The following is a 12,181-nucleotide window of genomic DNA, read 5'->3' as shown; positions in this document are numbered from 1 at the left end:
TATACCTTTAATGAATAAAAATATATGTAAGTGAGTTATTGATAAATCATTTCTAGTTGCTAAGAAACAAATTGTTTGATCCATACATTAACTTATTGTGACGCAAACCGCTCAGAATGTAACATTACCCCTTTCTAATTAATAAAAATTTTGGCACAACCTGTTTTGTGATTGAAATTGTGTAATACATTTCGCAATAACCAATCACTTAAATATTTCAAATTTTAATAAGAAAAAAGAACGTCGGAATGGTAAATGAAACGGAATTTTGGACCGAAATTCGAAAAGGCATACCAAAATATAAAAAAAGGAAACCGCGAGTTGTTCCAGCTTTCACTATTCAAACATTGCAAGTAAGAAATATTATAAATTGGTATTTAATTCACTTTACATTTATTGATAATTTGTTTAGGAAAATACTGTAGTTGAAAAACCTCCTCGATGTGGATTATACAAACCTCAACCACCAAAACCATCAACATTTAGAAAATTCTATGAATGGGGTGTATTTCCCATTTCCATGGAAAAAGATATTCATGGCCCAAAACTTAATTGGAAAGTTAACATTGAAGATCTAGATTTTCATCATTACTTACCACTGTTTTTTGACGGATTAACAGAGACTGAAGAACCATATAAATTTATAATGGTGCATGGAATATCTGATATGTTAGAACAGGGTGGCCCAAAAATTTTACCTGTTGTACCACAACTAATAATTCCTATTAAAAGTAATTTTTAATCTTGGTCAAATAATTTCATAGTAAATTTGTATCTATATCCAGGACACGTTTATTACAGAGGCTCTAAACACAAAAATGCCGGAAATTATTTGTACAACATTAAGAGCTGTTCAGAAACTTGTACAATCTGCTGATTGTGTTGGAGAAGCTTTGGTACCATATTTTAGACAAATTTTACCCGTTCTTAATTTATTAAAGGACAGAAACGGTAAGATTTTAATTCACATTTATATTTTCAATTTGAAATAATCAAAATAATATTTAATATTTTAGTGAATCTTGGAGAAGGGATTGATTACTCACAACAAAGGGGTGAAAACGTTGGAGATTTAATTCAAGAAACTCTTGAAGTACTTGAAACATATGGAGGTGAAGATGCTTTCATAAATATCAAATATATGATTCCCACATATGAATCATGTATGATGAATTGAATTCTAGCTACTTATTGTCTAGAAGAATGACAACATCTATAATTTATATATAATTGCTATTTATAAATAATATTTAAAATATTACAAAATATGTAAAACATTGTAGAACTTAAATTGTTCATACATTACAGTCACATTTTATTTACACCTTCCCTGAATCCTCTTTCAATGTTACTGTCCGATTAAAAACAAGCTGTAATAAATGAAATAAATCAGCAAGGATGAAGTCGTACTTGGAGTTTTTTAATAATTACCTTTCCTGGCACTGTATCAGGATCTACAGAGAAAAAGCCAACACGTTCAAATTGAAATTTATTAAATGGCTTTGCTAAATTTGTTAAGCTTGTATCAATATATCCAACAACTTCTTTTTTACTAGCTGGATTAATATCGCTTAAGAAACCATTCGGAACTTCATGTGGATCTTCAGGATTCTTATGCTTAAATCTAATGACGATATATATTAAAATTATTATAATTATTATATTAACAGTACTGAATTGTTAATACTTACAGCCGGTCATATAATCTAATGGATGCTGGTACAGGATTGGACACCCAATGTATAAAAGCTTTAGGTTTATTAGCTTCAGAGATAGGTTCTTGTTCAACAATCAAATTTACAATGTTACCATCACCATCTCTCACTATTTCTTTCATTCTTAATACCACTCCTATATATTTTAAACCAACAGATTGATTTGGCGTTAAACGCCTAAAATCTTTTTCTGCTTTCTACAAATATAAAATTTTAATAAAATGATAGCAAACTATATTGCTAAAAAGAAACTATTATATGTACCTCTTTAAAATCAGAACTCTCGATATACACAATTTTATCAAAAGTAATTTCATGTTGTCCTCTTTCTGGTTCATTGGGAAAATCAGAAATACTTAATTTTATGGGATTTTCATGAGGAAAATTACTGATGGTTATTTTTATCGGATCTAAAACGACCATATGTCGACTCGCAGTGAGGTTTAAAACATCTCTAACGCATGCTTCTAAAACAGCTGGATCAACAACTGCTTGAGCACCAGTTACACCCATTTGTGCACAGAAATTATTTATCGCTTCAGGTGGAAAACCTCGTCTACGCAGAGCTGTTAGTGTAAATAATCTGAAAAAATTTAATAAATATTAAATTTTATGTTTTTCAAATATATGAATAACGCATAAATTATATTGAAACATACCTAGGATCATCCCAATCAGATAAAATACCCTCTTCAATCAACTTATTGATTTTTCTCTTAGAAACAACTGCATAACTTACATTTAATCTACCATATTCCCATTGTACAGGACAATAAATATCTAAAGCATTACAAAGCCAATAATACGATGATCTTCGTGATTGAAATTCTTTTGTGCAAAGAGAATGAGTTATGTTTTCTATACTGTCACATAAACAATGAGTAAAATCATAAGTTGGGTAAATACACCACTGATCTCCTGTTCTTTGATGAGGAGAATATTTTATTCTATATGCAACAGGATCTTGTTTCCCCTCTTCTAATGTCACTTTCATACGTAATGTAGCTTCACCTTCTTCGAGCAATCCATCCTTCATATCCTATTATTAAAAAATTATAAAATGATATAAATAATAATTTTTTATATAATAATTTATTTGGTGAAAAACTAATTACATTAAATAATTGTAAATTTTCTGAGATAGGCCTGTCACGCCAAGGACTCGGAGGTGGATTAAAACCTTTTATTTCCTCGCTAGATTGATGACAAACATACGCTAACCCTTTCTTTATAAGCTGTACAGCCCATTCATATAGCTGTTGAAAGTAATCAGAAGAATGAGTAATTTTAGCAGGTTTATAACCGAGCCATTCCACCATTTTATGGATCCCAATGAAAAACTTCTCTTCTTCTTTTGCAGGATTTGTATCATCATAGCGTAAATAACACATGCCATCATGAGCTGCAGCATATCTATGATAAAATTATTATTTAAACTGATCAAATTAAAAACAAAACAATACACTAAAAATGAGAAATATACCCAAAATTGATACTGATTGCTTTTGCATGACCAATATGTAAAATGCCATTAGGTTCTGGTGGAAACCTAGTGATCACTTTACCACCAGTTATTTTTAAATGTTCTTGAAGTAGTTTATGTGTGTTTGGTGTTACAATGTATCCTTCAGTTTTATAATTTTCTCCTGGTTTATGGAAATGAACTTTGGTTTTCATTAATTCACTTATTGTTTGAGCACCTACTATTTTCTCATTTGTTGCTGTATTTTTCTTTTCCACTAAAGAACAAATTAATATATTATTTTCAATGAACAATTGATATTATATTAAATTAAACATACAATATACCTATCTCTTTCTCTGCTTTTTTTGCTTTTGGTTGTTTTGTTGCTTTAGGAAGTGGAGCAAGATCAGAATCACATTTTGGACCTAATAAATCAAGCAACTGAACATCAAATTCATTTTTTATTGCTTTTCCATCTGCCCATTTTAAAGTGTTACGTACTTGTTGCATTAATGGACCAACATTAAAGTGATATCTGCAAAATTCCATGAAATTTATCAAATATCTTAAACTATTCTAAAATTTTTAATTAATTGAAGATTATACCTTTTTTCTAATATTTCTGTTTTATGTGCATTTATAACTTTCTCCACTTTGCATTCAATTTCTTCTGGAGATACAACAACACCTACACCACATTCTTTTTCAAAATTAGGAATATCAATGTCCTTTTTTATATGACTGAGTAAATAATTCAGTGCAGCATCTACTCGTTGAGTTGTGTCTAATTTCTTTTCAACTATATATTTAGTAAGAAATGGCAATTTATCTGAAATTTGATTCTTTATTTTTGAAGCAAGATGGTACAACAAAATACCAGCTTCAGGTGAAATAATTCCATGCTTATTGGCCTAAAAATGTAATCAGACAGAACAAAATGATATGATTAACAAAATCTATTTTTATTTGAATCAAAAATAAAAGCAAGAAGATTATTGAGAAAAGTTCTATAATGAAATTATAAAGAAAAGATTTTATTTGAAGCATTTTATTATTAGATATTGAATCAATGTACTAACCTCTGTTAGAGCAAGTTTTAAATTATTGGAAACTTGTTTATTTTTTATAGTTTCTTTGGCCTTTTGTTCACTCAGACCAATAGACTGAAATAATTTTACATCATCTTCTGGTGTCATTGTAAAAATTTCTTCCTTTCTTTAATATTTAATTGAATCCAATTTTGAAATCGGTAAATCAATTTTTAAATACGTGTCATTACGTGTATAAAATATGTAGGTTATGTTACTCTGAAGAAAAGAAGGGAAATCTTTTGGATTTTGAAAGTTACATAATCTATTTTATATAATAAAAGATTATACTTTGGCTTTATTATCTCTATTATAATAAATTACATATAGTATGCATGTATAGGTAAGATTAATGATATTTATTTAAATATATGCATACAATATATATATATAGAAATAATTTATTGTCATATATAAAACTTTATTATGTTCATCAGAACTATCTAAAATATGTATGTATGGCTATATATGTATAAAATCAATAAAAATGAGTGATAACTCTGATGATGATTTACAATTATGTCCTACAACACTTGCTGCCTTAAATGAATTTCTTAAGGAAAAGGAAGAAAGAGAAAAGCAATTAAAACATAATTTAGAATCCCAAACATTAAACATTACTTTTGATGAAAATTGGGTAAGTTAATATTTATAAATGTTGTACTATAACATAATATTTGTTCATTAATCTTCCATTACTAATTATATTTCTAATGCTACATTTATTTGAATTGCAGCAACTAAGTCAGTTTTGGTATGATGAAGAGACAATAAATACTCTTGTGAAAGGTGCTATAAATTCTACAAAGCTTAATGAAAAAATTGCTTTAATATCTTGTCCCTCCCTTTATAATGCATTAAAAAAGAATACAAGTGGACAACAAGGTACAATTGTATATCATTTTTAATTAATATTTTATATAACATGAAAAATGTTCTTATTAATCTCACTCTTTTATTAACAGTCACTCTTTTTGAATATGATGAACGTTTTAAAGTATTTGGGTCTGACTTTATTCCATACAACTATAAATTTCCTCTAAACATTGCTAGAGATATGTCAAATTCATATGATTTGGTCATAGCTGATCCACCATTTCTCTCTGATGAATGTTTAACAAAAACTGCAGTTACAATAAAATTTTTAGCCAAAAAAAATATTGTGCTTTGTACAGGTATATTTAACAAGTTCAAATATTTTCTAAAACTTATTACTTAGGATTACTCAATTATTTCAACTCATTTTACAGGTGCTGTTATGAGTGAATTAGCAGAAAGATTGCTAAATGTTACAGTTTGTAATTTTATACCTCATCATAGAAATAATTTAGCAAACGAATTTTACTGTTATTCAAATTTCAATTTCGATGAGGCACTGAAATAAAGAAAAGACTATTGATTTAGCTAATTAAGATATATATATGCTATACCAATGTTGGTATTTCAAGTAAATTATTGACATTATTGTTAATTTATGGATTACAATTTTGAATTGTAATTTGAACATTGAAGAATGTTGGCAATACTGCTGTTTCAGTGAAATATTAAATTTGATGCCTAAATTTCTGAATTACTATGTTTAAATCCTATAATATCCACTGAACAATAAACTCTATTATTATATTACTATATCTTTTTCTGATGTGACAATTAGTAAACGGGTCATAACGCAATTCAAATACAAAAGGCATTTGTTTTTTCTTTTTTCAATATCCAAATTCCCTAGTCGAAGAAAAAATAATCTCTAGATAAACATTTGTGAAAAGAAGACACGCGATGGAAAGCATAAATATTTACATTTCTTGAGTGTTTGTGAGAATAATTTTTATTTATAATCATGATAGACGGCAATATTTCCATGGAGGAGGATACCGAATTACGAGATTTAGTGGTACAAACCCTTGAGAATAATGGTGTCCTTGCAAAAGTGCGGGTATGATAAAAAAATGTTTAAAATATCACACGTTTTCTGCAGGTTATATAGATCACGTCAGACTTTTCCTTTACCAAAATTTTCATTTACTTTCCCATTTGATTTGTTTTGGTCTAAGATATTTTATAATGTTACAGGCAGAACTCAGGGCAAGTGTGTTTTTAGCTCTAGAAGAACAGGAATCAGTTATGGTATGTCAAAATACTTTAGAATGGTATACAAAATTTCATTAAACAGTTTTCACATATGTTTGTTCATACAAATATTTTGTAACAATTTTGAAAGAGAAAATCATAATAGTTGAATGTAAGAAGTAAAGTATCATGATATTTCAGAATCCGGAACCACTCCTCAATAAAACTGTAAAGCAGTACCTGGCTAATTCAGAAGGAAAATTGTTGTTTTCCTTAGTTAGGGAGTTCCTAGAATATTTTGGTCTTGATTATACAATATCTGTATATGATCCAGAAACCTACTTTGGAAAAGAATATAATTATGTTGGAAGAAATAAGCTATGTGAAGAATTAGGTATTGAATCTAATGAGCCATTACTTGGAGAAATTTTAAAGAATAGCATGAACAGTGCCTTTAATAATACACAAAAGGTATCAATATTTATAATGTCTTTAATCTTATTTTTATTGCAATATCTAATTATGAATATATTATTCTTTACCAATCATGAATATAATTACAGAATGAAACTAATGATAGCAGATTTAACAAAACAGATGAAACTGCTGCAAATAATGCTAATGCAACGTTTGACATTTCCATTCCAAAAGTATTACATACTGAAACTGAATCATTATCAAATGATAATGATGTTTCAGATAAAATAGAGAGTGTTTCGCAACAAAGCCCAAAAGTTCCGATAAATGTGACAATAACGGATAAAAAAAATGAGGAAACATCGATCGATGTCTCGACTGACGAATCAAATTGTGAAAAACTAAACGATCATCTCAGGAATAGTACAACTTCGGAATACAATGAGAAGAATAGCGGAATTGATAACAAAGGGAACAATAATATACATTTTGATACACTCCCTACAAGTCAAAATGGCACAAGTATAGTGATGAATCATATAGAAAAGGAGACTGAATTAAACACATCCATCCAAACAAATTTACTAAATAAAACCGAGCCTTTAATTAAGTTTGATGAATCTATAGTTACTGAAGTGCAAACAAATCAAAATGAGAATATAAGTAAGCAAAATAATATAAATAGTTTGGAACTACAAATAGCGAATAATGTACAAAATAAAAAATCAGTTAATACTGGAAGCAGTTTTGGCAAAACTGTATACTTTGATGAAATTATTGTTGATGGAAAGAAAGAAAATATCAATGATATATGTAACACAGAAACCTTTTTACAAGATTTACCGTCGTTAGATAAAAAACCTCATTCTATACTTAGTGATCTCCCACCATTGAATGGTAAAAAAACTAATATTAGTGATCTGAAAGAATTGATGGATATCGGACTTGGTATGTGAGAGACTAATGTAGTTATAATTAATTAAAATTAATTTTTCAATTAAGATCCACATAATGCCGCTATGCAATTTTTAGGAACTGATGGTACAGATAACTATGAAGAAGATTTTGTTTCATCTGCATCTGGTAGTGCTTATGATCAAAGTCCTTCTAAAGACAATGAAAAAACAGATAGCCTAATAAAATTACAAACAAAAGATCAGGATAAAATTCAGAGTGCACATAGCGAGGATATAAGTGAAGAAATCGAAGATATGGATGATATACTCAGCAGTACATCATGTGTGAGTAAATTTAGCATGAACTGAGATCTCTTTAATATTTTTCGTAAATTTTCAACACTCCATGTGTAATTCTATTCTAGCTTGAGGATATAAATATGGATAAAAATATATTAAGTTTTGCAACGGGTATCACGGCAAATTGTGCGAAAGAACTATAACTATAAATTACATCATTACAGAGTTTCTGTAAGAGCTTTAAGATGCTATTTCTTTAACAGAATTGAAATTTGATATCCTATAATAGGGCAACAAGTATATTAATGCAAATTGCTGTGAATTCATGAATTTGCAGAATTTATTTTGGTTTCTGACATGGCACTGCCATTTATGGCTCAATACTTATAAGTTTCCATATAAGGAACGTAGAAGGAAAATGTCTGAACATATATTTATCAGCGGTTATATTTTTCGTACTTTATAGCACGTTTCTTGATAGAAACATATTTTTATAAATGGTAAATTTTATTTTAGCAGTATTTAAAAGTGACAGTCTTTACATACTTAATAGATTTAATATTGTGTTTTTAACTCTTGCGAAAATTTTATAAAAGTTTTATGGAAAGAAACCAAGCACTGTAAAATAAATTAAACTGCCATTGTTCTCTACAGAAAGATATTGATAAAGTTTTTTAATAATTTAAAGTGAAAAAGATCTGAAAGTTTCAAGAAAAATTTTGCATCAAAGCATAAATTATATGTATATTAGTAAGCATTGTAAGCATCACTTTGTGAATTAGAGAATAGTTGCTTAAGCATTAAAAAATTGCATTACATAAAAATTGGAGAATAACATTTAATCAAGTTAAATACTTAATGTTTCAATTTGGAATACGTAAATGCATTTTTCTGTTAACAGTTCTATGGTGTATTGTTAAGAAAATTATAATATTAAGATCTTTTTACTATAACCATTTTCAGACAAACCGCCTTCTACGTTATTCTATAAATACGCCTAGTATTATTACTATTAAAGCCAATTATCTCAATATTAACATACTTTAAGAAACGAAAAATTGATCAGTTGAATTAATTGTTGTTGAACACTTAGTTATATTTTTCACAAAATTTTTTACCATTATGTTGTGTTTATTAGAAATGATTCCTGTGTCTGATTTTACGACTGAAACGTCGTTAATTACCTCATTTAACTAATGTTACTGGTATAGTATTGATAGCAATATCAGTAAATCATCCGTCTAAAAATGGATTGCCTAAAAAATGCATCAAATTATTTTTTTCAAAGACAATGGTGCTAAATGCATAAATTTAAAGTTACTTATAAAGGTTGAAGTTACTCACTGAAAATTAGGTGCTAGTTTTTTTCTTGCATCTAAAATTTGTAATACTTAAAGAACTAATGCATTAACTGCAATAAACTAAGTAATTCAGTTTTTTTTTTTTTTGGGCAATCCAGTACCTTGATAAACATATTGATATAATATTACTATGTCCCATATAAGATGCAATAACTAAGTACAATTCACAATGGATCAACTGGATGCTTGACAAATCAAAATCTGTAACAAATGTACAGCCTGCTTCTTTCACAAAACTTTCTAGTAGCACATAAATAATGTAATATCAATAGGAAATACTGTAAATGATTCAAACAAAGAAATTTCATAGCCTAGCAACATTTTCTGATATTTTAACTAAGAAGATAATTCTTATTCATAAAATTTACTATGCAAAATATTTTTTGCAATAACTAATTAGTAATTTTCAATTTTAGTCATAATAATAATAATATTGTGTTTAATACAGCAGGATTGTATTTATTAAGTATTCATAAAAGATCATTTTTTAGTTTATACTTATTTTTAAATTATAATTTTTGCAAAATCATTTGTTTATTTAAATCATTGAATACATTATCAGTGAAGCAAAAGAAATGACAGAATTTGGAATTTTTGCTTATGTAGCATCAATTATATGTATACCTAGAGTGATGAAATCACTTAGTTTGAATCAACTTTTATCTCTGTGTATATATTAAAGCAGGTGTGTTCCTGACCAATCAACGTGGTTACATTTTAGCACCAATATAATATATAATTTTTTAAAGCAATTTCAGGATAATACTGAACATTCCTAAACTTTATAGAATGTAAAACATAGATACATTCCATTGTTATTAAGATTATTGCATTTTTGTTGTATTGTTAGCATTAGCAGAAAATTTAAACAATAAGTATTTTTCATGGTAAAATATGAGCGCGCGCGAGAGAGAGAGAGAGAGAAAGAGAATAATTTAACAAACGTTTTACAACTATCATGATACATTAATAAATTTTATTTTACATTTTTATAAAGCTAGAAAGTGTTTCTGTAAGCATTTCCATTGCAAGGTATACATACATTTTTATACGAAAATTGTTTCAAAAATAGATTGCAACCAATCCTAAGTTGCTTGATGTATAATTCTGTGTACATTTTATCAGATACAGAAGTCTTGTTACATATATACATATTTTTTGTTTAAAAATATGTAAAATGTACATACACAATATGTTATAAGTATGAAACTTTTTATCTTATATGCCAAACATATAAGTAAATGCAGTACAAAAAAAGTTGGGAATATATTTTTTCAGATCAGAAAGGTTAATAAATTTGTTTTTTGATATAGATATATATATCTTTAAAACTGTTTTTATAGTAAGAAAGATACCATTAATGACTAATAACATCAATTTGTTATGTTACAAAAATGTCTGTATTAATCTGTACATATACACATAATGAATGGCATTTGATTTGTTGGTATTCAATTTAATCATAGATTTTGCAAATGCTGGTATAAAATAGTTATAATTATTGTTATTTACTAATTTATAATACCAGATCGAATGGATGAAGTATTAATGAATTATTCACAATATTTTTTCATACAGCCCTAGAAATTTACTTTTGTAACCACGTTGAAATATTGGTAGCTATATTGTGCCTTTTAGTGTGTACGAATAAAAAACAATGCAAATGCATACTATGGAATTGCGGGATTTACAGAACACCTAAGTTACTTATTTATGATTTTGAAGTATGATGTAATGATATTCATGTATATGTTATTTATTTTATAAAGATTTTTCTCTTTTGCAAACATGTTGTTGTTTCTAACTACCCTCTTATTAATCCTAGATAATTACTATACAGATAATACGTAAGACACAGACTATAAATTTTTATTTATTATATAATACTAAGATTTTACAAATGCATAAGACAGTAGTTTTATTACATTTTACATTTAAATGCTATACATTTATTTTTCAACTGAAATTAGTTTTAACTAACTTCAATGTCAATCTTAATTAACATTGTTATATACAAAATTACATGGTATTTATAAATGACAGGTATGTTATGATAAATATATTGCAATTAGTTTTGCTTAACATTTTTTGGAAAACAGCTGATATATAACTGCAAGATATACAACAAAAAACAATTTATTTAAGAATTTCCACTGTTACATTTTATTAAATTCTCTTTGTACTCGAGCACTGTATGTTTTTAATACAAGATTATAACTTTCCATATATCGGTCCATACACATTGCTACACATTTCTGTAAGTAAATTAAAATGACTTATACTTTTACATTAATGTTAACTAATGCTCATATTTTAAAGCATAGTTATCACATTCCTATTACATTTAAATAGTATATCAAAATGCGGAAAAAAATGAGAAATTTTCATATTCAAATAACATTAGAAAATAAAGAAACAAACTTTTAAAGGCACCTTAAACATAAGAAAGGTTAAATTTTAGTGAGGTTAACTTTTACAACTGAGAAAGATTACCTGTTCGGAACTATCCAGCGAGGTACCAGGTTTGACTATACACTTTTTGAAGCATTTCTCTGTCATTTTCTGAAAATATAAAACCAAATACTCGTCGTTCATTCATTTTAATGTTGTAAAAGAAAAAAGTAAATGTATTTCGGTCACCCTACCGAGAGTAACTCATGTGTATTTGCAATAGCAACTTCTTGCTTAATTTGTTGAATAAGATCACTTTTCTCTTTATCTGATAAAGATTCGGACGTAAGGGAATTCATTGTTACGGGTGAATGTTAAATCTTTCTTTTCAATGCTAATAAAGTCAATAGTACTTTGCACCATTAATGATCCTAACCAATCCCAACCACCCTATCTGACCATATCTTAACCGGTTCGATAA

The 12,181-nt window shown here is 27.6% G+C and overlaps 5 protein-coding genes across 5 annotated transcripts; 3 read left to right on the top strand and 2 right to left on the bottom strand.

Annotated features, from left to right (window-relative positions):
- The first annotated feature begins 124 nt into the window (after positions 1 to 124).
- LOC114874151 (parkin coregulated gene protein homolog) lies at positions 125 to 1,183 on the top strand. The gene is made up of 4 exons (XM_029183151.2): positions 125 to 353; positions 413 to 731; positions 802 to 951; positions 1,017 to 1,183. The coding sequence occupies exons 1-4, from the start codon at positions 249 to 251 to the stop codon at positions 1,175 to 1,177; spliced, it is 735 nt and encodes a 244-aa protein (XP_029038984.1). The 5' UTR covers positions 125 to 248; the 3' UTR covers positions 1,178 to 1,183.
- Positions 1,184 to 1,218: 35 nt separating this feature from the next.
- Positions 1,219 to 4,376, bottom strand: LOC114874145 (probable glutamine--tRNA ligase). Its single transcript, XM_029183139.2, has 10 exons — positions 4,260 to 4,376; positions 3,787 to 4,091; positions 3,525 to 3,715; positions 3,199 to 3,454; positions 2,831 to 3,128; positions 2,375 to 2,754; positions 1,980 to 2,298; positions 1,692 to 1,912; positions 1,432 to 1,624; positions 1,219 to 1,370 (listed from the first exon to the last, which is right to left on the bottom strand). Exons 1-10 carry the CDS (start codon positions 4,374 to 4,376, stop codon positions 1,320 to 1,322), a joined length of 2,331 nt encoding a protein of 776 aa, XP_029038972.1. The 3' UTR covers positions 1,219 to 1,319.
- Positions 4,377 to 4,519: 143 nt separating this feature from the next.
- On the top strand, positions 4,520 to 5,838 carry LOC114874152 (EEF1A lysine methyltransferase 1). Its single transcript, XM_029183152.2, has 5 exons — positions 4,520 to 4,611; positions 4,706 to 4,905; positions 5,006 to 5,153; positions 5,234 to 5,443; positions 5,519 to 5,838. The coding sequence occupies exons 2-5, from the start codon at positions 4,723 to 4,725 to the stop codon at positions 5,650 to 5,652; spliced, it is 675 nt and encodes a 224-aa protein (XP_029038985.2). The 5' UTR covers positions 4,520 to 4,611; positions 4,706 to 4,722; the 3' UTR covers positions 5,653 to 5,838.
- A 96-nt stretch (positions 5,839 to 5,934) lies between these two features.
- Positions 5,935 to 11,096, top strand: LOC114874147 (putative uncharacterized protein DDB_G0282133). Its single transcript, XM_029183141.2, has 6 exons — positions 5,935 to 6,201; positions 6,339 to 6,392; positions 6,537 to 6,806; positions 6,899 to 7,700; positions 7,785 to 7,993; positions 8,074 to 11,096. Exons 1-6 carry the CDS (start codon positions 6,106 to 6,108, stop codon positions 8,149 to 8,151), a joined length of 1,509 nt encoding a protein of 502 aa, XP_029038974.1. The 5' UTR covers positions 5,935 to 6,105; the 3' UTR covers positions 8,152 to 11,096.
- A 333-nt stretch (positions 11,097 to 11,429) lies between these two features.
- On the bottom strand, positions 11,430 to 12,167 carry LOC114874153 (mitochondrial import inner membrane translocase subunit Tim13). Its single transcript, XM_029183153.2, has 3 exons — positions 11,955 to 12,167; positions 11,803 to 11,871; positions 11,430 to 11,564 (listed from the first exon to the last, which is right to left on the bottom strand). The coding sequence occupies exons 1-3, from the start codon at positions 12,057 to 12,059 to the stop codon at positions 11,466 to 11,468; spliced, it is 273 nt and encodes a 90-aa protein (XP_029038986.1). The 5' UTR covers positions 12,060 to 12,167; the 3' UTR covers positions 11,430 to 11,465.
- Between the last annotated feature and the right edge of the window lie 14 nt (positions 12,168 to 12,181).

The sequence above is a fragment of the Osmia bicornis genome, chromosome 2 (genome assembly GCF_907164935.1).
Source record: "Osmia bicornis bicornis chromosome 2, iOsmBic2.1, whole genome shotgun sequence".
Classification (NCBI taxonomy): domain Eukaryota; kingdom Metazoa; phylum Arthropoda; class Insecta; order Hymenoptera; family Megachilidae; genus Osmia; species Osmia bicornis.
This window is presented reverse-complemented; position numbering and strand designations above follow the sequence as displayed.